The following is a 26,656-nucleotide window of genomic DNA, read 5'->3' as shown; positions in this document are numbered from 1 at the left end:
CGCGGCCCGGGCTTCGGAGAGCGCGGCTGGGAAGTGGGGAGGGACCGGCAGCAAGGGGTGGGGAGAGGCGAGTGTAACTTCGCCGGGCTGCGCGTTGCGTGCAGCGCCGCGAGGCCCGCGCAGCCCGCTCTTTCTTCCTGCTCTCGGTCGCCTCGACTGTGTCTTTAACTCGCTCCTGCTCGCGTCGCTGCCTGGCTGCTCCTCCCCGCCTCCCTCGCCTATCTCTTGTTCTCTAAGCACGACGCCTGTGCTCCCCGCCCAGTTTGGGATTAGACAAGATAAAAATAGGACTGCCCAGCGCGCAGAGCTGTGACTGCCCCGGCAGCCGGGCTGGCGGGAGCGCCGGGGGCCGAGGCCAGGGCCGGCGAGAACCCGCGGTGCGCTCGGGGCGGCCCGCGCCCGTCGGCTCCCACCCCCACCCCGCAGGCGCGGTCACGCTCCCCGGGTTCTGTCCGCCGGGAACCGTGCGAGCAGGGGGACCTGGGCAGGGTCTCCGTGCTCTCGCGGGTGTTGTTGGTGTGCCTGTGATAGATCGGTCTAGACAGGCATGCAGGCTCCCTCCCGGCTGAAGGACGGGAAAGGGGGGGGCGGGCCGCGGAGGCGGCGGCAGACTCCCGTGAGCAGCGAGTGAGCGAGCAAGCCTGCGGGCCCTGTGAGCGGGGTGGAGAGAAGGCTGTGAGGATTTCTCTTAACCCTTTAAAGGCAATGGGGGAGTGTGATGGGGGAGGGGGCAAAGATCCTAGTAGAAATTCCTGAAGGCAGAGTAGCCCCCCCCCCCGGAGGGGGAGGCGGGGCAGGAGTTTAGGCCTAAGGTTTTCCTTTCTCTTCTGTGCTTGCACGCTCACATCCTGGTGCATTGGACTCGATTCTTCGACAAACCAAATGCAGCTGCTAGGTGATCTACTTTGACCTAGGACTTTTCAACGGGGAGGGAGGCGTGAACACACAGTGTGCACCCTCACTTAAGGAACTGAGTTTGGGAGATTCAGATCTAGACCTCCCAGAGAGAATTCGTGTGGACGGTCTAGTAATGGGAAGGTCGGCTCAGAGCTGTAGTGGGGTGGGGCCTCTGACCAAGACTGCTGCTGATGGAAGACTTGAGGCTGAAATGTCAGGCCAGGGTATACAGGTATGCGTGGGAGACAGCAAAGAGGTCTTTGACTTGTCTGTATAAATAGATGCACTTTAACCATGAACTTGTGGGGAGTTACAATCAGATATGTGCAAGGGGACAGCTGCTGAATAGGAGTTGGCTAGGGATGTGTGCAAGCTGATCATTCGCATTCACGTATGTGAGGTCGACATTGAATCTCCAAATTTAACATAACTTCGCAGGTGGTGGTCTAGTTCTTTCTAGAGGTTGAAATTGGTGGGTGGGTTCCCCTATATATAAATGAATCATTAGTTAATACACCTCTGTCTCCTTCCCCCTCCTTTTCCTTTTAGGGTTTGTGGTCCAGGGGATCCTCTGGTTATATTTAAACTGCAAACCCATATTGGTCTAGCCTGGGAATGGGCCACACATTACTGGCAACGCAAGAATGTAAGTAGTGGGGAGGTGTAGGAGCTAGACAGGAATGCTCAGATTAAGATGTGTGCCTGCATGACATGTGCTGAGACAAATCAAGACACTTGGGCTCTGATGCCCACATGGAACAAGAGATACATAAGAGATAAAGAACTGGCCGAGAGGAATGTAAACACGGGTATGCAAATACAGAGACCTATAGTGATATTCTAAGAGAAAATCCCAGACTTTGTTGAGCTGGAAACTGGGGCAGAATTTCTGTAAATGCCTACCAGAGACAAAAGCCCATTTAAAGGTGTGAAGAGGGTCACTTGGAAACACAAAAAGCATTCATATGTATACATCCATGCTTAGATACACGAGCTGAATGACAAAAACTCCTCCACGCCAGACGTAGACTCTCCGCCTTCCGGCCGGGTGAGAGCCACATGGGCACATGTGGCTGTGGGCCGTACCAACACGTTCGTGCACGCACTCACAGGGAACTCCTGTGTGGTAGGCTGGAAGGAAACTGAGGGCAAAGCGGCCTAGCTAAGGGCGGATGGCCCTCACTAATACTACTTCTGGTTATAGTTTTCTTTCCTTCTGGGGCAGGGGAAGAGGGTACGTGTGGGAGCAGGTAAGAGGATCTCTTAAGAGATGTTGAATTCTTGACCTTGAGTGGATGGATGGTGGAGGAAAAAGGAGTAGCTTTTGGCTTTGGATCAGGAGGAATGGGAATGGATGGTGGCACTGCTCTGAAGTCCTGTTTGGCTAATGTGGCTGTCAGCCTGGTGGATTGATATAGAACCGAAAGAAGTGCGAAGTTCGCCCTCCGGGAGGAATAAAGGGGAGGTACGCTTTCATTTTGGTATGCTTTAATTTTTCTTTTTTTTCCTGGAGGAGACCTTGCGGGAACGGCCTGTGTAGGGTGGATTAGTAGGCGCCTGTGTGACCCCAGACGCTCACGTAAACTAGGCTAGGGTTTGGTTTGCCCGCGGCGTCGATTTGCCGCGGTTCCTCTTTGTCTGAGCCCAGCCGGGAATTCCAGCTTTTATTGGGAAGACCGCACTCGGGTGGAGCCCGCGCCGGGTCGGGCGGGGCAGGGCTGGGCCGCGCGGGCTAGGCGGGAGGCCTGCAGGCCGCAGTGCCGCCCGAACTCCAGGACGGTCCTCGGGAGCGCACGGCAGCCCTGACAATGCCACCTCGGTGGTTTCCTCGAGGGCTCGGGGCCCGGCCGGGCTGGCCAGGCGCGGCGGGGCGGGGCGGGGCGGAGGACCTCGAGGGTCCGCTTAGGCCGCGGAGCCCCACCCCTCCCCCCGCGGGCCCCACCCCTCCCCCCGCCAGCCCGAGGCCGAAGGGAACTCAGAAGGCCCTTTGTTAGGCCCCAGGGTCACACCCGTGCCCTGGGGGCCGCGGAGGGGCGGGGAGCCGTGCTCTCCGCGAGAAAGGACCTTCTCCTTGCTTGGAGGCTTCGGCGGTCGGCTCACACGGTTCGGGGAGGGGAGGCCGGGGCCGGCCATGGCCCGCCCCAGCTGCTCTGCCCGAGTGCTTGGCCCGCAGGATTCCGTCTGTTTGCAAAGCAGGCTGCGCTGCTGGGGCCTAGGTGGCGGCGGCGGGGTTGAGAAGCTGCAGAGGCCGGAGTGGACGGCCTCCCCGGGCCGCCTGGGTGGTAGCCAAGCCGCCTTGGTGCTGAGTTCTTGGCAGGAGACTCCTCCTCCCCGCCCCCCCCACCAGCCCGGCTCGACGGCTTTTTGCTGGTTGCCCCTAACGTATCCCTCTGGAAGGGATATCTGACTTTGTGTTGCATGGGAATTAATGAACGATGCTTTTCCGGGATGTTTCTGTAGAAGGCCCCCTTTCCCAGCACAACTCATCTGTGCCTGTCCCCAGTCTAGGGTCTTGGAAATGGGGGGGGGGTCCCTCGCATGGTTATTTTTTAGAGCCACGTCTCCCTGAGCCAGCCATCCCCCCTCAGCACCCACGGGCTCAGCTCCCCGTGATTAGACTAGCGGGGAAGTCCGCTAGAAGATCCTGACAGCATAAAATATAATTTGTGATCTAAAAGACAGTTTCCAGTATAATCTCATTATGCACCACAGACTCCCGGTGTTATTTTGTGGAAGGCGGACAATGATCAATTTACATTGACCCGGGGCTGGGCGAGCTTTTAGATGGTAATTGCCATATTGATTTGCATGCAAAAAGGAGACCTGCTAAAATTAAAGACCGGAAGCTAAATTAAACTAAATTTATTGTCTAGGTGCAAACCAGAGGAACTACTGGGGGAGGGGGTGAGTCAGGTCGGGGTGCCAGGGGCAGAGCAGGTGAAAGTCCCAGAGAGCTTACCGAGGTCACAGATTTGGGAGCGATCTTTGCCCTTGTGATTTCATAATGTGAGGAGGGGGACTTGGTTAGGGTGTGGGGACCCAGCGGGTGAAAGTTATAAACAGGTACCATTGCATTGAAGGCACTGGAGTCTTTTAATGCTAATAGTAACTGGGGAGGGGAGGAGAGGTTTATAGGGTTATAGGGGTCTTCCTGCACCATTTCCGGCAAGCCCCTGTTTCTATTGTTCTACCCAAGCTCTCGCAGCCGTGCCAGGGACACCCAAAAGTCTTGCAACTAAAGAGTTTCAAAAAGGAAAAAGGGGGGGGCGCAGCCCCGCCTGCTCCATTCCCCCTCCCCCCGGTGTAAGTTCTTTCGGAGCGCGCGAGTGTGGGGCGCACTGCACGCGCGCCGCGGGCAGGCGGGGACCGTTGGAGGCTGCGGGAGTTCCTTCCCGGACGCGGCAGCCCCATGCTCGGCCGGACGCCGATCGCTTTGGGAAGCCGCCCGCTCCGAGTGGCTCCAGGTTGCTCAAGGTGGCTCAGGGTGTGTGTGGGGTGGGGAAAGGGTGTCTGCCGGGGCCTCTGTCTCGCGGTACCGGGGCGGGGGTCGCCTCCCCGGAGGTTTGGAAGGGCCTGCACCGAGCTAGGGGTGGGGGGAGGGCGGAGGCTGGAAACCCTGCCCGATCGCCAACGCCGGAAAGTTTAAGAGAGCGAGCGAGCGAGCGAGCGCCACTGGCGGGGAGCCAGGGGCGGGCGGCCGGGCGGCGGGGGCGTGTTCGGCTGGCTAGCGGGGTGAGGACCCGGCGTCGCCAGCGCCTCGATCCCTCCCGCGCCCGAGGCCCCTGCCCGCCCAGTCGCTCCTGGAGCCATTTCGTGCGTCCGGAGCCTCGGCCTCTTGGAGGAGCCACCGGTCCCGGGCCGGAAAGCCCGCCGGGGCAGCTGACTGTCCGGTCCCCTTGCCGAGCGGGAGATGGCCCTGTGGAGCCTGTGTCGTCCGGTGTGCCTTGTTCCCGGAGCATCCGAAAGCCTGGGGCAGATCTGGAAACTGGGGTTGGGGCCGACTGGCGATATTAGGCCCCGACACCCCCCCATACACACACACACCCCTTCCTTCTGGGATGAGAAGTTGGGGATATGGGAGATAACTCAGTCCTTGGCTTGTCGTGGGCGTTGGCCTTTTATGGGGACCCCCAGTCCAGGAGGGCCTGACGTCTTACAAGCCACTTACCTCTTTAGTTTCTACCCGCACCCTACTTTGGTCCCTGGAGGTTTTTCCTTAAAACCCTAGGAAAGGTAGGTGGAGGCACTCTTTCTAAAAGAGCTTTTGCTCTATCTAGATAATTTGATTTATTGCTTTCTGTGGCAAAACTAGGGTGGCAGGCCCAGACCTAGCACCGGGAGTCAGCACTTTCTGTGGAGACCCGACAGTAGCGACCCACCTACCCCTGCCTATTCTAGGTTCCTGGAGGAGGGGAAAGTGAGGCTTTGTTGGGAGCCCTGACCTCACACTGGAGTATTCCTGTGTAGGAAGTCACAGGAAATTGGGAAAGACTTCAAGTGGACCAAGAGATTACTGGATGTAGGAGAAATTGGGCTTCGGTTTCCTTGTGAACTAATGTACATAGGTGTCAAACGCTCTTATCCTGCCCTCGAGTACTAGAGCTAAGGGAAGCTTTCTGAAATTCTTGAGGATTTTTCAGATGGCACGATTTGACCAATAATTGGCTCCTCTCCGGAACTCCAGGACTGAGTTTGACCGTGGCCCATTTTTACTAGCTGTGTGACCTTGGGGGCAAGTTATTTATGGCTTCTGAGCCTTGGTAAGTTTCTTCATTTGTAAGACTGGTAATAATTATCCACCTTTAGGATCAAAGGAGACTACTTGGCACATAGTAGGCCCCGAGAATTAGGGACTGCTTTGAATGACTGGTCATGTTCCTATAGGTTGCTCCATCATTCCCGGCTGCCCCCTAGAGCCCCTGAGACCTGCCTAGGCTAGTGTCAGGGACTGTCGCAAGTTAAATTCGCCTCCGTTGATATCCTTCTGGTCTGCCTTCGTGGGTTCCTCTTTTCTTTTGTTGCAGTTCTTTGCATTCTGTGCTTTAAAGGGTTCCATATGAAAGGGCTTGGATGCCCCCCCCCCAAGTGGGATCATTATATGGTTAGGAATTGATTCCAGAACCGGGTATCTTGGTGCTTTTTGGCAAGCCTTCTTGTCCTCCTTTCTTGGGGGAGAGAAGAGCCAGGGGCTGGAGGGGAGAGACCTGGTTGGAAGAGGTGAGGGGCTGGCCTGCTGCAGAGGCCAGAGGTGCTGTGGTTTGTTTGATAGGGATTAAGTCCGGATGTTACGAGGTCTCAGTGTGGTTTTCAATAAAGTCTGCCAGGGATCGCTTCTTTTTTTATATCGATACGTATTTTAAAAAATTACCAGCATGAGAAGAAAACCAGACCTGTATGGATCCAGGCCGGTAGTAAGCTACTGTGATCAGGTTTCCTACTCGACTCCCAGAGGGGAAGTCAGCATTTGATTGAAGCTACACTTGGTTCTTGACTCTCAGGGGATGCCTGCTCTGAAACAGGAGCCCTCCCCTTCTCTCCTCCTCTCCCCCCTCCTCCTCCCTCTTTTTCCCTTCTTCCCCTAAAAGCCTTTGTGCTGAAAGAGCTTCAGTAGGCACGAATCCCTGGTCCCTCTCTAAAGAATGCCTTCCAGCCTTTGCTGACATTGTTTTGTGAACAGTGGGTTTTACCAGGCCAGCAGTTTTCCCCGTATCTTAGCTCACTACTATTTTAGAGGTAGAGTGTGGCCAGGATGCGCCTCACTGCCATGATTTCCACACTGCGGAGCCAGGGCCTTGCCTGTAATCTGAAGACACCTTAACCTTTGCCCTGGATGCCCCCAGAGGGGGTGAAGGTGGGGAGAGCAAGGACAGGGGGTCGTTGTTGAGGGTCTGTTTGTTTTCTCCCGCAACAGAGGCAGAAGGTGGAGAGGGGGGCGAGTCAGAGCCAGGACAGTCCAGCTTTGGGTCTGATTTAAAACTTGGTCTAATTGGAGAAGCTCTTAGGCACTCAACAGTTCTGTACAAATGCAAACTTGAAATAGCTCTAGGCCTACGTCATTTAGGACAGAATAAATGAAGTACAGAAATGTCCAAACTATGCAAATCCTGGAGTTGTCTGCCCTCCCATAAACACATGACAAGTGCCAAGGCATTTCCAGTCAAAACAGCCGTGGAAACCAGCAGCCTCCATCCTTTGTATTTATTATTTTATTAACAGCATTTTACACAGCAGTTAACAAGCACAACCCTGCCTGCTTTGCACCGGGGCTCAGACCAGGGGGAAAGACTGGATGGATGGCAGTGGGGAGGAGTGGTCTCTACCCGAGAGGGCCCGCTGGAGGAATCTCTGCAGATGGGTAAGGAAAAAGTAGCATTTGGGGCTTCTTTCCACAGGCCAGAAAGAGGAGACAGCGAAAGTGAGGGTTTGGAGGAAGAGATCCCCTCTCCCTTCCCAAGAGGAAAGTTGCACAGATGTGGTTATGTCTGGTCTCAGCCGGGATTCCAGAAGGTGACATGGTGTCATTTCAGGATCCTCTCTGCCCATCAGTTCTTGCCAAGTTTCAAAGAATAAGTATTTGTCTGCTATCACGAGTCTATATCCTAGTGGAAAGTTTATAACGAAAAGTAATGCCTTTCTTAAGTCATAAAATGAGCCTTGTATGATTATTTAATTAAAATCTATTTAAGGACCGATTAGGCGTGTAATTTGCACTAATAATGACGATTATGGAAATGTTCGACTTAACCAAAAATCATAAAGGAGACATTTTGATCAGTGGGGCGGCCAGTAAGTATTCAGGGAGTTGGACAATTTTCGAGGCACCAGAGGCACTGGGCCGCGGGCTTCGCAAAGGGCAGAGCCTCCTGGCCCCCTGTGACCCAGCACAGGGAGCGGCAGGCCTCCCTGTCCCCCACCCCAGGCCTGGCCCAGCCCACGCCTTGCTGAGCGTTGAAAGCGACCCTGGGAGTCTGAACAACCTTTCTTCCTAGCTGAGGAAGTGGGGGAGGGGTGCTTCTCCGAGCCACCAGGAGGGGCAAACTCTGGGAGAAGGCTGATAAACCACACAGAAATCCCTGCGACATGGCTGTGCTCTTTTCGCTTTTACAATCAGCGGCGACAAACTGCACACTGCCTTGGCTAGCCTTGGCTGGAGTCTGGAGGGGTGGGGGAAGAAGGGGGGGTCCCCTTGTTCCGGAGAAACCTGCCAGCTGCTGGGCTTGGTGCGAAGGCAGCGGAGGCAGACACAATGCTGCTGTTGTTGGTTTGATCTCGAACTGTGGATTGTTAGTCTGGCTTTAACTATGTGGTAAGGGGGGAATGTGAAGGCTGTTTACAGCGAGTGCAAATAATGTGACAGCTGTTGGTGCACGAGCAGCGCTGCGCTTACACAAAGCGTGCACTATGCAGGCCTGCGGAGAGCTGCAGAGGTGGCCGCCGCTTTCTGGCCACAGCGTCCTGAGATGAGAGAAAAAGTCGGCAGCGCCGCGCACCGCCCCACGCACCCCTTCTCCCCCAACACACACCTTTCTGGCTCCTGGAATCAGGACGGAGGTGCAGGATGGGTGCGTTGTGTGTCGTGCTTTAGGGGGCTTGTTCTGCAGAGGTGGTGGGAGAAGGCCCACAGGGTCCCAAGTGTCACTGCCCAGAGAGGGGTCTGGCCAGGATCGGCGGCGGACCCTGGGCCCTCTGGTGCTCATAGGCGTTTTAAGATTTGGGGAAATAACTTGCAGCTCTAAGCAAGCTTGTTGGAAACAATGTGTTATTAACCAAAGGCTTTCTGGAAGTTGCAGAGTCTCTGATGGCCCTTGGTCCCCCTCGGAAATGGCTCTGTTACTCAGACAGAGTTAGAGTAGAGAGACTGGTGGGTACTGCGTACTGTGCACTCACCACCATTTCCCAGGCTGGAAACGCAAGTGTGTAGGTTCAAGACCCAAAGGGGGTTATATTGGAGTGGGGTAAAAGGGTGCAGTTTGGCTTTTGATTACCCACACCCCTTAACTTTCCCTCCTAAGCCTTCCTATTTCCATGAGCACATTCGACTTCAGCTGTAGGACGCAAAGGCGTGGTTCTGAGGTGTGCTTACAGCGCCACCCACTCTGTGACTTAATCAACTAGATGCCCACAGCCACAGGCCTTCTCTGAGTTCCTAGTCGCCAGCCAGCCAGACACTGGGGGGAAGCGCCAGGGTGGGAAGGAGAGCAGTTGGTGGCAGTAGCCACCCCCTTGGCTGGTCCTGGAGATGCCCAATTGGCCTGAGCAGGTGGGTTCAGGGAGACCAGAGAGGTGGGCCCCTCCTCTGGGCTGTCCTGGGGCAAAATGGGTGTCAGAATCGCTCCCCTCCCCTTCACCTCCCTTGGTCCCCTGGGGTTTGGAGGATCCTTTAGAGCTGATTTGATTCTGTATCTTGTCCTTCTCTGTGGTTTTGGTTCCTTGGATGTACAGCCTTCAGGATCTCTGCAAATTGAGTTCATTGCCCCTGGCCCCCCCAGGCCTACCCTCTTTGAGTTTTAACGTGGACTTTTGTATCCACTTGGGTTCCCCAGTGGGGAGCTGGGAAGATGCTTCTGGAGTGATACATGAACTTCGGTGCCAGTTCTATAAATTGGTCTCTTTTTATGACGTGTGCCATTTTCTGTAGGAATGTTGCTTGCAAAACGAGTTTCGCCTTGGAGGAAAGGCGGAAAGATAAACAAGCCTGTAACGCCAAAACACTGGCAGTCTTTCCCTCCTTCCAGCTCTCTTAAAGCAGCCGGGCTGTATTTCCAGGATTAGACTCGTGCTTGTGAAGAGGGACTCTGGTTGGCTTTTTTTTTTTTCCCCAAGCAAATGCAAATTAGAGAAAAATAATTTTCTTTCAACGATATGCAATGTATTAGTCACTTGTTATCGTGCTCCGAGGCAGGCCTCATTTGCGCGTCTGCCAGCTCGCTCACATCTGCTCGGCGCTGTTCGGGGCATTTTAACCTTGGCGGTGTCGTGTCTAGTCCCACGGATCAAGGAGGAGTAATTAAGCTCTGAGCAGCGACAAAAATTCCTGGGCCCCCATCTACACCATAGTTGTTCCACAGCTTTGTTTGGGGTGTTCCGAGTTCCAAGAGTGAGTAGCAGACATGGGGTTTCTTTTGTTCCTTGTCAAGAAAGTGGGAGCCCCTCTGCTCCTCTGACCCTCGTTCCCCAGCCCTCCCAGAACTCCCAGGCAGTGCACAATCATTTAAGGAACCCCAGTGCAGATCACAGGAGCCCGTGTGCTATGCATCTTTTATGCATAAAAAGTTCCTTTGTGCTTCCTGTGTACTCACATCGCTGTTGTTGATAGCCTTACCATGTAGCCTGTTCCTTTGGTGGGGGCGGGGTGGGGGTGGCGGTGGCGGTGGCTCGTGAAGTGTGGTTTTATTCCTACAAAACCCTGGTGGAGATGGCAGTGCATTGACACCCCCTCTGGAGTTGTGATACGGCTCGTTTATTCTGGGTTTGCCCCCAGGTTGTATAGACTCCCAAGTGGCAACCCAGCCCGGTTGGGATTATCCCGAAGGGGGTGTGAGGCTGGGAGTGGGGGAGGGGAGAATAAGGGAGGAAGGGTGATTCATTGCATTCAACCTAGGTTTCCTGTCCTGGGCTGCCTCCTGTTGAGGGACACCGGCTTCCAAATAGGCCCTCTCTTGCCCATGTGGTGGTGTGTGGCATAACCGTGAAAGAAAGTGAAAGGAACAAAACCCCAAGGCTGTGGCCTGCATCGGTGTCAGGGGGAGAAGGGGAAGTGTCCCAATGTTGGTCCAACAGCTGACCCTGGGTGTGTGCGTGGGGGTGGACCTCCAGTCTGCTCAGAAGGAGCCTAGGAGGAATGGCCAGGAGGAGGGTGTCTGCGGCGCCCATTCCTCGGCTGGGTCGGCCAGAGGAGCCAGGGTTCTGCGTGCGCCCACCCAAAGTTCCTTTTTGTCAGAGGTTCAACGGCGGGGTTCGGTCAGGGGGAACCCCGGAGGAGCACGCGGGCCGCAGGGCCCGAGGGGTTAATTGGGGTCTGGGGACTGGGTGATTGCGGAGGTCCGGCCGCGTCCCGGAGAGAGCGGGAGTTCCTGGAACGCTGGGCGGGGGCGCGTCGCGAGGGTGTGGGCGTGCGCCGTGGGCGGCCCCGCGTGGGGACCTCGGTGGAGGAGCCGCGAGGAGGGGCGGGCGAGCCCGGAGCAGCACGGGTGTGTGTGGTGGGAGAGAAAATCCCTTTGTTGCCGACCGATCGCGCTCGGGCTGAGGCGGGGGAGGGGGCGCCCTTCCCCCTGCTTGCCCTCACCGCCGCCGCCGCCGAGGGCCAAGTTCACCCCCGACCTACCCGAGTGGCTCTGCTCTGACCCAGGCGCCCTGGGAGGAGGCAGGGAAGGTTCTGGTTGCTCGAAAGGTCAGGGCCGCGCGAGTTTCCCATCCTCCATCCTCCTTGCTCCCTCTCCCATCCAGCTTGGTGTGTTACTAATGCAAAACTTGGGGCGTGGGTGGAGACGCCCCCGGAGGCGATGGCCGAGGCTTGGAGTGTGCCAAGAGACAGCGCCTGGGCAGGCTGGATCACTCCTCCCAAACCCCCACCCACCCCCTCCAACACCCTTGGAGGGCTGGCTGACCAGGCCAGCCACCAACCTCAGTCACACCCCTGGAAGCCTGTGGGACAACCGGATGCGCGCTGTGGGGGGGCGCCAGTCTCGGTCCGCTTCACCCTGCTGCTCCACCCGCCCCCCCCAAAAGCAGCCCAGGAGGACCCGCCCCCAACAGTGCACATCCGGGAGAGCGTTTTCCTCTCATCATCTACCCCCACACAGCCCCCCTCCCCCCCATCCTAAAATAGGAACTTCTTCACCCCTCCCTTCCTTGACACCAGGAGAGAAGTGCTGCTGTGCGTGACTCAGTCTGCTCTTGGAGCAGCCCCAGGAAGGGCTCCCGCGGGGTTCGCTTTGGGCTTTGATGAAATCCACACAACTCTGCTGAAGGTCACCCCTCCCTGGCCTGGCCCCCTCTGTGTCCCTGCTTCAGCCTTCCCAACGCCACAAAGAAACTACGCGACCATTCTGGGGTTGTCACACGGTACGCTCTGTGGCATCAGATGCTGTTTAATGGGGTTAAACGTGGCCTGTACTAGGCATTGCCAGGCAAAACTCAAGTCCATAGTGCAGTTTAATCCTCTGGAAAATGCGGTGCCAAATATTTACAGATGAGGGGAGCAGGGTTGAAGAGGTTCGGCCACCTGCCCAGAGACACACTGCTGGTGAGGGTGGGAGCTGTGGGAGGCTGTGGTGGTAATCAGGTTCTTGCGTGCTCTCCGCAGAGAAGTGGCTGTGATGGGAGGGAGGCCCCTTCCCCGAAGAGGGCCCCAACACATACTACACACACACTGGGCCAGCCTTCCCAATGCCAGCTCTGCCTTCTGAGCCGGAAGCTCTCCCTCCCCCCACCTGCCCAGGCCTTCTTGACCATTGCCTGGATAACTGCCTGATGGGGGCAAGGGGTGGCAGTTGAGAGAGACCCAAGGAAGGGGCACCTCACCATTGGCGCTTGCGTGGTGCAGGGGAGCTGGGATGGTTTGATGGTGATGCTTTCCATTTTGTTGGTGAACTTGACAAGTGTGATGTGCAGCCTTGAATGGAGCACCTCCTCAAGGGCAGAGGCAGTACAGGTGGCCTGGTGCCAGGAGGAGCCCAGCGGAGAGTTCAGGAGGGGTGCCAAGAGTGGTCTGGTGCTGCCTCCCGTCCCCTTGCTCCTCCCAGCCTCTGAAGTCTACAACCCGCTGCCTGTTGTCTGCCAGGGTAGATCGCCTGTAAAGAAAACCCAAACAGCCGTCTCCTTTTCCTCAGTGCATAACGATGTCCTCATGGCAGGAATGGGTGGCGGTGGTGGCAGCGGCGGGTGCTACTTCTGGACCCATGTGCTCCTTGTGTTCTGTCAGAGGCTTGGCAGTGCCCCTTCTCAGAGGTGACAGCTCCTAATTTTGGTCCCTCTGACCTCTTTCTGCCAGTCAGGCCCTTTCCTCCGTGTTCAAGCCAAGCCCAGTACTCTAAGCATAACCCTTGGCTCCCAGAGCAGATAACTGCCCACGTCTTTTGAGGGAGACGCAAGCTCTCTTGTGCTTTCAGTTACTGCCAGTTCAAGAGCTGGAGTCCACTCTGGGGGTGTGTGGGTGTGCACATGTGCGCGTGTGTGTGTGTGCACTCGCGTGTGCGCAATATTGCCAGCCAGATCTCTCCCCAGAACTGGGTGTTCCAGCGGGCAACCACTACAATTCCTGGTCTGTTCTTTAGAAACCAGACACTCCTCAGTCTCCCTGCCTGACCCTTTCCATCCTGCATCCTTGGCCCCTTTCTCTCCATTCACGGAAAAAGGGTTAAACCCCATCACCAAGGTGCAGCTTAGCAGCTAACATGGAAACAGGTTGGTGCTTGTAAAGTGCTTTTCTTGAGTGACTTCACACATCTTGGCACTTCTAGCCAGCATGTGGAAGCGCGGAGGGGGGGAGTTGGTGCCCGCGGAGAAATAAAGGCAAACAAGCCTCTCAGAGCCACAAAGTGCCTGCTCTGTTTGTCATCTAAATCACATTATTTGTCCTCTCCACCGTGGCCTTAGGGTCAGCGAAGTCAGTTTTGAAGCACTTTCTCTTAGAGTTCAAAAAAAGACCCCAACTATTTCAACAGCCCCTTCTGGAAGTGGAGTGGGATGAGCATCGCTGTATCTCCGCCCCTCGGGCTCTTTGTGTTTCTTACCCAAATGCACCCCTCCTTAGTTCCACATCCCATGGGGGGGGGGAGAGGGGGGAGGTCCCCAGGCTGGCGTCCCCGGCGGGGTGGGCGGGGTGGACGCAGCATGGCCTCAGCAGAGGATGTACCTGCTGGGGATCCCGGAGCAGGCTGGCACCCTGGAGAAGGGGCTCCCTGCAGGCCCGGCCATTGCTCACCAACCGTTCCCACTTAGCTCCATCTTTGCCCAGGAACCTGAAGAGTTAAAAGTCTTTAGCTTGTTGCAATGAAATTATGGCTGGCAGTGGCGCCGCTGTTTGTTCAACAGACCTCCACTTTTAAACAGTTCACAAAAAGTTCATGGGGCAGCTAAAGATTGTGTGTGTGTGTGTGTGTGTGTGTGTGTGTGTGTAGTCAGCAGGATCCAACAATGTACCTCTCCCTCCCTTGTTTCTTCTCGCACAGCCTCCTCCCTCTCCCCCACCCCCAATACTCCATCTGACCCTGTGCCTGAGAAGCCACTTCATGCTGCTGCCCGTGTCACCTAAGTGTGCGGCATTAATGTTGAAAAGCCCACAGGAAGAGCCCTGCAGTGGTGGTGGGGAGCTTGAGAGCACCCAGGGCTCCCAGGTGTCTTGCATCACATTCACCCTTGTGTCCAGGGAAGGGGGCCGCTGGCCCTTTGCAGGGGTGGGGGAGTTGGAAGGGGGCAAAGTGGGATGATGGATCCTGTTTCCTCAGTCAGGTGCTCAGAGGTCCTTGTCACCAGGCAGCTACCGAAGGAGGTGGGTCAGTGGCAGCTTGTGGAAGGCCAGGCCACTTCGGGGACAGCAGAAAATTGAAGTCTCCTAGACGCGCGTGCGTGCATGCACGTGCGCGCGCGTGCACACGCACACGCACACACACACACACACACACACACACCTTTTCATTCCCTCATCCTTTTCCTAGAGGTGCTTGATCAACCCTTTGGTTCCTGGTGTAATTTCTGACTTTCCTTGTGGCACGTAGTGAGGGGATGGCCTGGTGCAGTCCCACTGCTGCCGCTGAGGACCAGGACGCTTGCATCAAGCAATGTTGCTCCACTGTCCACATTGGGCCACCCAGAATGTCTTCCTTTTGTTAGAAGGGGCAGCAGGGGTGAGGGAGGGGACAGTCCCTTGAATGTGCCTTGTGGTCATCTGTGCACTAGTGGTGGCCTTCTCTCCCACCCCCAACTTGATTTGTATGTTTGGAGGAAGGAAGAGAAGCCCAGAGCCCCCACAGAACCTTCTTCAAGACCCCAGTTGGTCTTTTTGCGGCACTGGGGCTAGCCCATCGGAAAGAGAAAGAAAGAGGCGCTTCCTCCAGAAGGTGCTCCTTCAGAATCCCACCAGGCCTGCTGCAACTGCAGATTTTCTGCCTCTTCCTCCTCCTCGTCCTCCTCCTCTTCCAGCTTCATTGTTGGGCTCTAACTCTGTGCCGTGTGTCTGTGTGTGTGGCTCTTGATTAACAGACGGTGTTCTATGTATAGGGGGCCAACAAGGATACTGGTGGACAAAAGACCTAGTTAGGACAAAGAAAGGCTGAAGGATAGACCAGCCTTGCTTTTGGATTTGGGTCTCCCAGGTGCTCCCCCAACCGCTGCCCTCAGTCACTCTCAGAAAGCCCCGGACCTGGTGCCTCCACCCCGACCGACCTGGCAGTCTGCTCCCTGTGCTCCAGTGTAAAAGCAAGCATTTGCATATTTTTCCCTGCTAACAAAGGAAATGTGTCGACTTAGGGAACATTTGGGCTTTCGGAAACTATGTGGGTGGGTGTGTGAGGGAGGAGAAAGAAAAGTTCCCCCGATGATCTGCACACCACTGACTTCACACTCCCGTTTGGGTCCCCGCGTAAAGATGCCCCGGCCCAGCCCGGGCCCGGACAAGGGAGATGTGTTTGTGCGCGGGGAATTGCCGAGGGCCATCGGTCCCAGGCATTAAAGGCTCCCCTACTTATTAACCCAGCATTTAACAGCAGGATATGGGCTGAAGCGCAGTCAAAAGAAACGGCTCAACCTCCAAAGAGCAATTAAAATCCTGCACGAGGATAAATCACGCGCCGTGATAATCCTGTTAATAAAATGCAGCTTGTCCTGACCCTTCACTCATGCAGCAAACTAGAATGTGATGTGGGGGGGGGGGGCAGCGAAGGTAAGGAAGGCCGGGGAGAGGTGCTCTCCCCTCCTCTGCCTGGGCAGCCTCCCCCTCCCCTGACAAGGAAAATGCGTGGCTTTTGCCTGCTCCCAGCCTGCCAGTGGCTCGTAGCCCGGCAGCCTGGGCTGCTAAGACTTCTGCACTCACTAATGATTTCTTGTCCCCAGCGAGCAGGCGTCATGGAATTACTCAACCGCTTCCCTCTGTAGCTCTCCCAGGCCAAACCACCCAGGCAAAACCACCCGGGGTTCAGCGCCTAATCTAATCTAGGGCTGAGTGGGGTGATTCACCAACCCACCGACTCTTTTTAACCCTCTGTTAAGTAGCCCCCACCACAACCCCGGAGATGCATCGTAGTTTGGGTTGCCACACCTGACCCTTGTACCTTCCACCACCCCTGGTCCTCTCAGACCCCAGAAGAACCTGCATATGGCTCCCTGGGATGCAGTGCCATAAACTGCCAAGTGTGTTCCCCAAAGGCTGGGAAAGGAGAAGGTGGGCGGGTGGGCAGGCAGGGGCAGCCGGGGGTGGCAGTGCGATGTGTGCAGTAGCGTGGATGGTGTGGTATATGGTTCTTTAACACCTCCCCGCCGGCAAGGAAACTGCGGGCAGCCCTTGTACCCTTCAGGTCAGGTGTGTTCCTTCACTCCTGGACATCTGTAGAACATTGGGCACAGCCTGCCTTCTGTATGAATTACCTAGAAAGAGGGCCTCTCTGGTTCCCTGTTTGGCTCTTCTTTATTCAACCTCCTGGGATTTTTTTTTTTTTTAAACAGACTAGACGCTTGAAGAAAAGCTGCCATCCAAGAAGACGACATGCTTTCAGCAACCCCCCTGTATGGGAACGTTCACAGCTGGATGAACAGCGAGAGGGTCCGCATGTGTGGGATCAACGAAGACAGGTGAATGTGCAGTCTGGCTGAGGCCTGGGGAGAGGGGGTGGGTGACCCCGGTCCCGCCCCACCCCCACCCCATGCTCCGGAGCAGAGCCGGGCTGAAGCCCCCCTCACCTTCTCACAGCCAGAGTAGGCCCAAACAGGGTGGGGGAGAATGATCTCCCGCCTAGCTGCCGGCCCTTGATTTACAGTTTTAACAGGCAACCCGGCTCAGCGAAGCATTGCCGCCCTTTAAAAGATTAGCCCCTAAAGCGGCCTTTCAGTGCACTTTCGTCCTTAATTTATTATTTCATATTTATGAAGGAGAATTAATCCCAGTCTATATGCTGCTTTAACTCTAAATGTCAGGAGTGTGGGCCCAGGTGGATCGGCATTCGATGTGCTTTTAAAACAAATAGTTTGCTCAGTAATAAATGGGGAGATGGCCACCCCTTCCTTCATTTAAGCCCCAGGTTTCTTGGTGTCCTCTGCTGCTTGTTCTGGCAAGGGCCTCGGCTCCTGGTCTCAGTTGCCTGGCAGCTCTGGTACGCTCCCTAATCAGTAATTTTGGAGTGTGGGGTAGAGGCAGCTAAGCAGTAGATGATTGAAGCTGCTCTTCGGGGTATCCGCTGCTGCTTGTCAGCGATTTTATCCTGGGGATTTGGAAGTTGGCACTGAGCGCTTTCTTTATCGATGCTGTCTGATAACAAGTCCCAGGGCAGCCGCAGCAGCCTGGCACAGATGTGCAGCTTTCTCTGGAGCCTGGAGCAGCTGACATTTGTATGATATTCGTGTGTATCCCCCGTCATTTTGATAAAGGCAGTCAAATATGGCTTCATTATCACCATGGCAACCACTTTTGTAGAACATGGTACCTAACTTTGTTTGGGGAAAAGTTTTGAAAGCCTGCCCTCGTGAGGAGCACGGAAGTGACTCATGCGCCCAGCCCACAGACTCCAGCCTGTGTCTCCACCTCGGTCTTTGGCCTTCGTACTCCCCTGATGTCAGTCCTCACGTAAAGCAACTCAGGAGGGTCTGCTAGGAGGGCAGAGCTCAGATTGGCCTCCTTGGCCTCTCTAGAGAAAACATGGCACAGGATGTTCATTTCTGTGGCGTCCGGTTTTGGGAGACGTTTGTGATTTTCACGTCCCCCTCGCTCTGAGCCCTGCCTTTCCTTTGTTTTCTCCCAACCCAGCTGAAGCACAATGTGGGAACAACTCTCAACAGGGGCCCGCTGGGGAGGAGTTGTTCCGGTAAGGGCAGTTTGAGATATGGAGGTGTTAGAAATTGGTCTGTTCTGGGGTGATCTGGGAAAGGTGGATCAAGTGAGGAATGCTTTCACGAAGTTTGGCATATCCTTTTTAACTAGGAAAATTCCTGTGAATGATGGTGACGCTTCAAAGGCCAGACTGGAACTAAGGGAAGAAAATCCCTTGAACCACAACGTGGTAAGAGACTCACGGCTTCTGTGACTATCAGTGATCTGTAATCCATCCTGCCGCTCAAGGGCCTTTTGGGGGCAGGGCAGGGGCAGGGCCAAGTAGGCTGCTGCTTTTTTGCAGGACCAGGCCCTTACCCCTGCTCTCCTTGGCCCCCACACTCCTTTTCACACGCTGCCCATTTATATCCAAGTCCCACAGTGACTGCTAGGATATGTGCCTCCTTTTTTCTAGAAAGCCACATGCTGCCTCCATGTCCCCTGGAGTTGGGTAAATTTCCAGCCTCCCAATAAACCCTAAGGGTTTCCTTTTCCAGGAAAATAGGAAACACTGACCCATCTTCAGACAGCAGGGAGAGGAAGTCAAATGACACAACCAGAGTTTGACCCATGGCCTCTTCTATTGATCTAGAAATGAGACAGCTAAAGTTCTCCTTTCCTGATGGTCCATCCCACTGAAGATTGTTTCTTGTTATGTTAAATAGTAACGCTTCCCCACCTCCAGGGGGAAAAAAACCCCTAGTGAGCACCCCCTCCTAATGGGCCTGGGAGGTTCAGGTCCCTACCCCATGAGGGTGGTGCTGGGAGTAGTGGAGCTGGTGTCATCTCTGTTGCAGCAGAGAATTTTTGCTGAGAAGGTGAATTTTCCAGAGTTAATAGATGACTGAATTTAATGTATGGGCCCCAAGTCTAAAGGGATCAACCTTTTACAGGCTTTCAGGATACTAGTTGAACCGAGGTGAGAAGGCAGGCAGCAGAGGCTTTTGGATAAGTGGGCAGGGCCCCTGGGCCCCTGTGGAGTCTACCTTTTTAACCCTTTCTGTTCAGATGTTGAGGCTGATGTCACATTGAACTAGTTAGCGGTTTCTCTTTGGGATGGGCTCTGCCTCCTTGAAGGAGCGTCTCGAGTAACACCCGTGTTCTTCTTCTGCAAAGGTGGATGCCACTACGGCCCATCGGATCGATGGCCTGGCAGCGCTGAGCATGGACCGCACTGGCCTGATTCGGGAAGGGCTGCGCGTCCCTGGCAACATCGTGTACTCTAGCTTGTGTGGACTGGGCTCGGAGAAAAGTCGGGAGGCCGCCACGAGCACTCTAGGTGGTCTTGGGTTCTCTTCCGAGAGAAATCCAGAAATGCAGTTCAAACCGAACACACCTGAGACGGTGGAGGCTTCTGCTGTCTCTGGAAAAGCCCCAAATGGCTTCAGTGCTATCTATAAAACGCCACCTGGAATACAAAAAAGTGCTGTACCCACAGCAGAAACACTGGGCTTGGACAGGCCTGCCAGCGACAAACAGAGCCCTCTCAACATCAATGGTGCTAGTTACCTGCGGCTGCCCTGGGTCAATCCTTACATGGAGGGTGCCACGCCAGCCATCTACCCTTTCCTCGACTCGCCAAATAAGTATTCACTGAACATGTACAAGGCCTTGCTACCTCAGCAGTCCTACAGCTTGGCCCAGCCGCTGTATTCCCCAGTCTGCACCAACGGGGAGCGCTTTCTCTACCTGCCGCCACCTCACTACGTCAGTCCCCACATCCCGTCCTCCCTGGCTTCACCCATGAGGCTCTCAACACCTTCGGCCTCCCCGGCCATCCCCCCTCTGGTCCACTGTGCAGACAAAAGCCTGCCCTGGAAGATGGGCGTCAGTCCTGGGAACCCCGTCGATTCCCATGCCTACCCCCACATCCAGAACAGTAAGCAGCCTAGGGTGCCCTCTGCCAAGGCAGTCACCAGTGGCCTGCCCGGGGACACGGCTCTCCTATTGCCTCCTTCACCTCGGCCATCACCCCGGGTCCACCTTCCTTCCCAGCCTGCTGCAGACACCTACTCGGAATTTCACAAGCACTACGCCAGGATCTCCACCTCGCCCTCCGTCACCCTGTCAAAGCCATACATGACGGTGAGCAGCGAGTTCCCGTCAGCCAGGCTCTCCAACAGCAAGTATCCCAAGGGCCCGGAGGGGGCTGAGAGTGGCCCGCCAGTTCCCGGGCATGCCCGGAAAGCGGCAGGACAGGACAGGAAAGACGGTGGCTCGCCTCCTCTGTTGGAGAAGCAGACAGTTACCAAAGACGTTACTGATAAGCCCCTGGACTTGTCTGCGAAAGTGGTGGATGTAGATGCTTCCAAAGCGGACCACATGAAAAAGATGGCTCCCACGGTCCTCGTTCACAGCAGAGCTGGAAGCGGCCTCGTGCTCTCCGGCAGTGAGATTCCAAAAGAAACACTATCTCCTCCCGGAAACGGCTGTGCTATCTATAGATCTGAGATCATCAGCACGGCGCCCTCGTCCTGGGTGGTGCCCGGGCCAAGCCCTAACGAAGAGAACAATGGCAAAAGCATGCCACTGAAAAACAAGGCCTTGGACTGGGCTATACCGCAGCAGCGCAGTTCATCGTGTCCCCGCATGGGCGGCACGGACGCCGTGGTCACAAATGTCTCGGGCTCCGTGTCGAGCGCTGGCCGCCCGGCCTCGGCGTCGCCGGCCCCCAATGCCAACGCAGATGGCTGCAAGACCAGCAGGAGCTCCATGGACACCACGCCGTCGGTCATTCAGCACGTGGGCCAGCCCCCGACCACGCCCGCCAAGCACAGCGGCGGCACCAGCAGCAAGGGCGCCAAAGCTGGCAACCCGGAGCCCAGCTTCAAAGCCAACGAGAATGGCCTTCCGCCGAGCTCCATATTTCTATCTCCAAACGAGGCGTTTAGGTCCCCGCCGATCCCCTACCCCAGGAGTTACCTCCCTTACCCGGCTCCCGAGGGCATCGCCATAAGCCCCCTCTCCCTACACGGCAAAGGACCCGTCTACCCTCACCCGGTTTTGCTGCCCAACGGCAGCCTCTTTCCCGGGCACCTGGCCCCGAAGCCTGGACTGCCGTACGGGCTGCCCACGGGCCGGCCGGAGTTTGTGACCTACCAGGACGCGCTGGGGTTGGGCATGGTGCATCCCATGTTGATACCTCACACGCCCATTGAGATGACTAAGGAGGAAAAGCCGGAGAGGAGGTCCCGCTCCCACGAGCGAACCCGCTACGAGGACCCGACCCTCCGGAACCGCTTTTCCGAGATGCTGGAGGCTAGCAGTGCCAAGCTGCACCCAGAGGTCCCCGGCGACAAGAACCTAAAGCCGAGCCCTGGCTGGAACCAAGGGAAAACTGTCGTCAAGAGCGACAAACTTGTGTACGTAGACCTCCTCCGGGAAGAGGCAGACGGGAAGACAGACGCCAACGTGGCCAAGGCGGGCTTCGTGGCTGAGAGCGTGGGCCCGAGCACTGAGCCCACCAAGCCCCCGGCCGACCCGGCCTTGCAGCCGCACCGCGATTTCGTTGCCCTGCGAGAGGAGCTGGGGCGCATCAGTGACTTCCACGAAGCTTACGCTTTCAAACAGGCCCCGGGCCAGCCAGTCTTCACCTTGAGCAAGGAGAGCGTTCCGGCCGGAACCAGCAAGGAGAACCTGGGGATGCCAGTCTCCACTCCGTTCCTGGAGCCAACTCTGGGGAGCGATGGCCCGGCTGTAACTTTTGGTAAAACCCAGGAGGATCCCAAACCATTTTGTGTGGGCAGTGCCCCACCGAGCGTGGATGTCACCCCCACCTATACCAAAGATGGAGCCGATGAGGCAGAGTCCAATGATGGCAAAGTTCTGAAACCGAAGCCATCTAAGCTGGCAAAGAGAATCGCAAATTCCGCTGGTTACGTGGGTGACCGGTTCAAGTGTGTCACTACGGAACTGTATGCAGATTCCAGCCAGCTCAGCCGGGAGCAGCGAGCCTTGCAGGTGAGCCACCCCCCCGCCCAGCCCACCACCCCCACCCACCCCCGAATTTCAGTGACTTTGCCAGTTGTCAGTTCTTTTTTTTATTTTTTATTTTTTTTTATTTTTTAATGTGGAAAGTGGATTGGGGGAAGTATGGTAGGGCAGGGCACCGGGCAGATTTGGTTAACGAAGCTTACGGTCAAGTAAATGTAATGAAATGTGTCCAGTACGGGGACGTGAGTGGTAGCACTTAGGAGGTTCATGTGTCTGGATACTTGAAGTTAAATTCTGTAGATACTGAGAGAACTCCACTCAGATGCTGCTAACAGAAGTATTAATGATTGCAAAGGACAGCTAAAGACTGCATGACGTTTACCTATCAGTTGCTTTGATTTCTCTGCCATTACTGTACGTTAACGAATAATACCTAGCAGTGCTGCTTAGAATGCCTTACGTGATACTTGGTGGAGGTGTGTAGCAGCCGCATGTCTGTGGGATTCGTGCAATTTTTTTTTTCACCAAAAAAAAAGAAAAAGAGCTCGCTTAAAGGGATAGTCTGTATTTAACTTGCTAGTGAATGATAGATGTTGTGTAGGAATTTCCTTAAGATATTTTACTTTTAATTAAAAGATAAATAAAGCCAAATTGTGTTGCAATGTTAAGAAAAAAATTGGTTTATGCTTATAAAAATGGATGAAGTTATCTAAATGATCCATTGAGTGCCCATTTTAATTACATAGATGGAAGGATTACAAGAGGACAGTATTTTATGTCTACCCGCTGCTTACTGTGAGGTCAGTTCTTCAAATTTTTATTACTAGAATCTTACATAAACCTTTTGAGTTAAATTTCATTTCCAAATATACGAAGGGAAGTTTGTGGGCCATGGTCGTCTTTATTCATTGTGCATTTTGTTTTCTTTTCTGTTGTGTTTTTGTTTTGTTTTCTTTGCGTTGTGTTTTTGTTTTGTTTTTTATTTACCTTCAAAAGAGAATGTCTCTGTGCCATGGTGTATGTATGGATATACATACACAGTGCATATATATCTATTTACGTATGGCTTTATAAGTAAAGAATGTGTGATTACTTACATATAGCTACTCTTACATTTTTATCTATTACATTTTAAAATATCTCAGTTGTATCATAAATTGTGGTTGGTTTTGGGCAAACTTTTCTTTGAAACTATTTTCCTTTAAGGTAAGGCAAACGAAATAGCTTTTATGGTAAGGTGTTGTGTTTTTTTTTTTTCCCCGTCTCCGTTCTCTTTCTAGCGTGCAATGATGCGCTTCTCAGAGCTGGAGATGAAAGAGAGAGAAGGTGGCCACCCAACAACCAAAGACTCCGAGGTGTGCAAATTCAGCCCTGCCGACTGGGAAAGGTTGAAAGGAAATCAGGACAAAAAGCCAAAGTCAGTCGCCCTGGAAGAGGCCATTGCCGACCAGAATGACAATGAGAGATGTAAGTAACCCCAAGCAGCTTATGTGTGGTGGTGCACTGCTGAGAGTGGGGGTGGGAGGGTGGGGGCACAGTTCCCAGAGCTGAGGGAGGCTATGGGAAGCAACTCTGCTGCTCTAGCCCTATGGCCAGTGGGCTGCTGAGAGAAACAGTCCGCTGTTGCCCTCTGAGGAGTGAAGAGCCGGTTGTCCGTTTGAATGTGGTGGCATCCAGGGATGAGGCACCCATGCGAGATTATTTCCTGGGACACATCTCCTTTCCTAGGGAAACACTGGTTCTATAGTTAGTAACAGTCTGATACGATAGAAGCAGCATAATGGCAGCAGAAAACAGAAACGCGGCGTGTGTATTGTGTTCTGTATCACAGCGGGTACAGATACGGTTCCCTGCCCTTCCCTTCCTTTTTGTAGCAGTGGAATGATACTTCCAGCCAGAGGCACTCGCCACCCACCACGATGACGGTCACCCGTGGAACGGAGGCTGCGGGTAGTCTCCCTCCAAAGGCAGAGGTTTTGCTAAAATGGGATGGAGGACGATGAGGGCACCACAGAGATAAGATCATGATGTTCTGTGGCAGGTTCGTTGGCCTTCATCAGATGTTGACCGCACGATCCGAGGATGTGGTAGAAACAAGGGGGTTTTTCCCACCGGACGGAGGTTGTATTGTGCCTGGGAGGCAAAACGGCAAGAAAGCTACTGCTTTTCTCAAGTCACTCATTGGGCCCAGCAGCTGGTCACCCACTGCAGTGTGACTTGCTCAAAGGGATTGGCCAGAGACTCCCCTGGCCAATAGGATGTGTGGGTAGCAAGTGGAGCAGGTGTTTCTCCTCGTTTCTTACATATGCAGGCATGAGGCCCGCAGCCCACTCTAGACCTTGGAACCCTCACTGGTGGTGGTGTTAGGCCATCTGGCTGAATGTCAAGGGGACAGTGGGTGCAGGATCCTCCTGACACAGGACAATAGGGGTGGGAAGTGAATTTGTGAGATGTTGGATGTCACAGGTTTGGTGTCTCCCATGTGCACCTACTTAGTTCATCGGTGCCCGAAGGAGTTTGGGGAGAACTTGTCCCAGACAGGGCGCTTCTGACTCCCTGGAGCACAGCCCTCTCCTCCCTCCACCCCCCAGTCAGCTTTGGGGTCAAAGGCCTGTGGCTGGTTTCTGGGTAGGCCTCACCAGGACCAGTCTGTTTTACTGAAGTCTCAAAAGAAGGGAGTTTTTGTTGCTGGTCAGTGGTGGGGACGCTGATGTACCTGGAGTAATAAAGATTTGCCTATGTTTCCACGGGGGGGGGGGGGGGGGAGGAGGGGGGCATTGATAGGGGAGCATGGAGGGCTGAGCTGCTCTTGGGTAAAGCAGCAAAGAATGCCTTCCTCCTTCCAGATGCTCAGTCTGGACAGCTCTTTCTTTCCCGGACTTGCCCCTAAGCCCAGCTGTTGGGGAAGTCTCTGGGAGACCGGGTAGATGTGGGCCAAGCCAAGTTAGTGGGTGGGTGCTTCTCTGGCAAGAGGGAACGGGGGAGATAGGCCAGAGGAAGGGACCAGGAAGCTAGCCAGCCTGGAGTCTCCTCACCCTTTGTCTGGCTTTTCAGTAACGTGGCCGGACCCAGGGTGGCTGCTGCTCTTCACATCTCACTCACCCTGGCCTTCTTCCCAGGGAAGTTTGTGTCCTCCCCATCTTTCCTGCTGAACCTGGAGTTGAGCGCTCAATCTAGGCAACGGAGAGCAGAGCCCAGATGACTCTGAAAGGCTTCCGTTCTCTGCTGCCCTGAGTCCCTCCAGGCTCAGACCAACGGGCTCACTTTTAAAGACCTGGTGGGGGCAGGGGGTGCAACGAAGGAGGCAGGGCACCATCCCCAACCTTCTGAGGACTCGTGGCTTGTGGTTGGTCTAGAGAAGCCATTGTCCTTGCTGTCACCTCCTCATCCAGAGGATGGTAGGTGCTGGATCCATTCTGCTGCAAATTAACGGGCCTTCTGGTCCTTTTGGCCCTCATGTCTTGCACCCATGCGGGCTCGGGCCCTGCTCCACGTTGGTTCTCCTCACGGGTGTCCACATGGCAGAGAGCCAAGCTGAGCACGTGGCAGCTGGGGTAGGGATGTGGGGGGGGGGTAGGGGCGACAAAGAGGGCACAGGATGCCTTCCAGATGCCTTCCCTCTTCCAAGGCAGCCCTCCACTCCGGTAGCCCCCAGGAGCTTGTGAGATGGCAGGTGCTTCCTGCGTGGCCCCGGCTGCCCAGGCATGGGTGCATCTTGTTGGGAGGGGCTGGCCTAAGAAGAGCAAATGGAGTCAAAAACACGGTCAGGATTTTCATTTGCTCTTTATGGTAGTAGGGGTGGCTGGATTAAGTTTTAATTTTAGAAGTCTGACAGATGCCTCAGGAGACTTCTCAAACTTGGAAGTTTGTTAATAGGGGAACCATCAGTGGCCTTTTGAAGGTGGGGAGGGACAAGGAGATATTTGGCCGCACCCTTATGAACTGAGAGTGATGGTCTCTCTTGCCAGCTACTTGACTGAGGCAGACCCAGGACCTGCTCAGTGGCAGTGCCTGGGCAGGACCTGGAAGAAGCCTCAGTCAAGAGGCTTTTCACGAAACTTCTCTTTCTCGGGCTGAGCACCTGTGTGTTTGTAAACTATGTTGAGTCTGGTAGAGGGCAGGAGCTTCCACAAAGTTAGCCTTTGCTGGAGGTGCTATAGTTCCGTGCAGAGGAGGGAATTTCCATCCTGGGGAACCCTTGTTTTGGGCTCACGGCGGGGGGGGGGGGGGGCTGACAGTGGGGAGGGTGCTTTGTTGCCATGGTGACATTTACATGTCACCATGGCAAGGTTTCTGTGAGGCGGTACAGTGGCACAACTGAGATAAACTATGGGATATATGTGCTGTGAGTCACGGGACCTCGCTGCAGGGAGCAAGTGGTAAGCCACTCAACACAGCCACATTCACATCTGCTTAGGTCCAGTGACCAAGAACACATGCCTTCCCACTCGTAGAAGGGCTCCCTGTAGCAGTGATGGTAGACCTGGTGGTTAGGACCCCTGTGTATCTAGCTCTCCGTCTCCTTTGCTTCCAAGGGCATTCCTGGGAGTTGTGGCTAGAATAGCTTCATCAACGAGCTCTGGGTCAGGCATGTGACATGGAATCTGCCCCCCTAGCCGTGGCCATGTGTATCTCAGGCAGTCATGTTGGGTGCTCTTGAGAATTAATACTGGCCCGGGTAAGGTTGCGCTAGCGTGAGGCCTTGGGGTGAGGCGGGCCTTCACTGAGTTGAATTGGGATCTTGGCCCCGAGAGCCTCGAGAGTTGTGGAGAGGATAGATGTACCTAGCCTGGGGAAAGGTTGTCAAGC

The 26,656-nt window shown here is 55.0% G+C and overlaps 1 protein-coding gene across 9 annotated transcripts in view; it reads left to right on the top strand.

Annotated features, from left to right (window-relative positions):
- The window catches only part of BCOR (BCL6 corepressor), a 44,880-nt gene that overhangs the window by 3,902 nt on the left and 14,322 nt on the right, over positions 1 to 26,656 (top strand). For 6 of the 9 annotated variants that reach the window (XM_055338601.1, XM_055338598.1, XM_055338597.1 and 3 more), the window contains exons 2-6: positions 16,558 to 16,683; positions 18,026 to 18,104; positions 19,031 to 21,874; positions 22,594 to 22,647; positions 23,128 to 23,314. In XM_055338601.1, coding sequence (XP_055194576.1) covers positions 16,598 to 16,683; positions 18,026 to 18,104; positions 19,031 to 21,874; positions 22,594 to 22,647; positions 23,128 to 23,314 — 3,250 coding nt within the window. In that variant the 5' untranslated portion in view covers positions 16,558 to 16,597. Of the gene's footprint in view, positions 1 to 899; positions 1,130 to 16,557; positions 16,684 to 18,025; positions 18,105 to 19,030; positions 21,875 to 22,593; positions 22,648 to 23,127; positions 23,315 to 26,656 lie in introns of those variants that run through there. The other 3 variants (XM_055338602.1, XM_055338604.1, XM_055338600.1) reach the window with 2 other exon arrangements.

This window comes from Nyctereutes procyonoides, unplaced genomic scaffold (genome assembly GCF_905146905.1).
Source record: "Nyctereutes procyonoides isolate TBG_1078 unplaced genomic scaffold, NYPRO_anot_genome, whole genome shotgun sequence".
Classification (NCBI taxonomy): Eukaryota; Metazoa; Chordata; class Mammalia; order Carnivora; family Canidae; genus Nyctereutes; species Nyctereutes procyonoides.
This window is presented reverse-complemented; position numbering and strand designations above follow the sequence as displayed.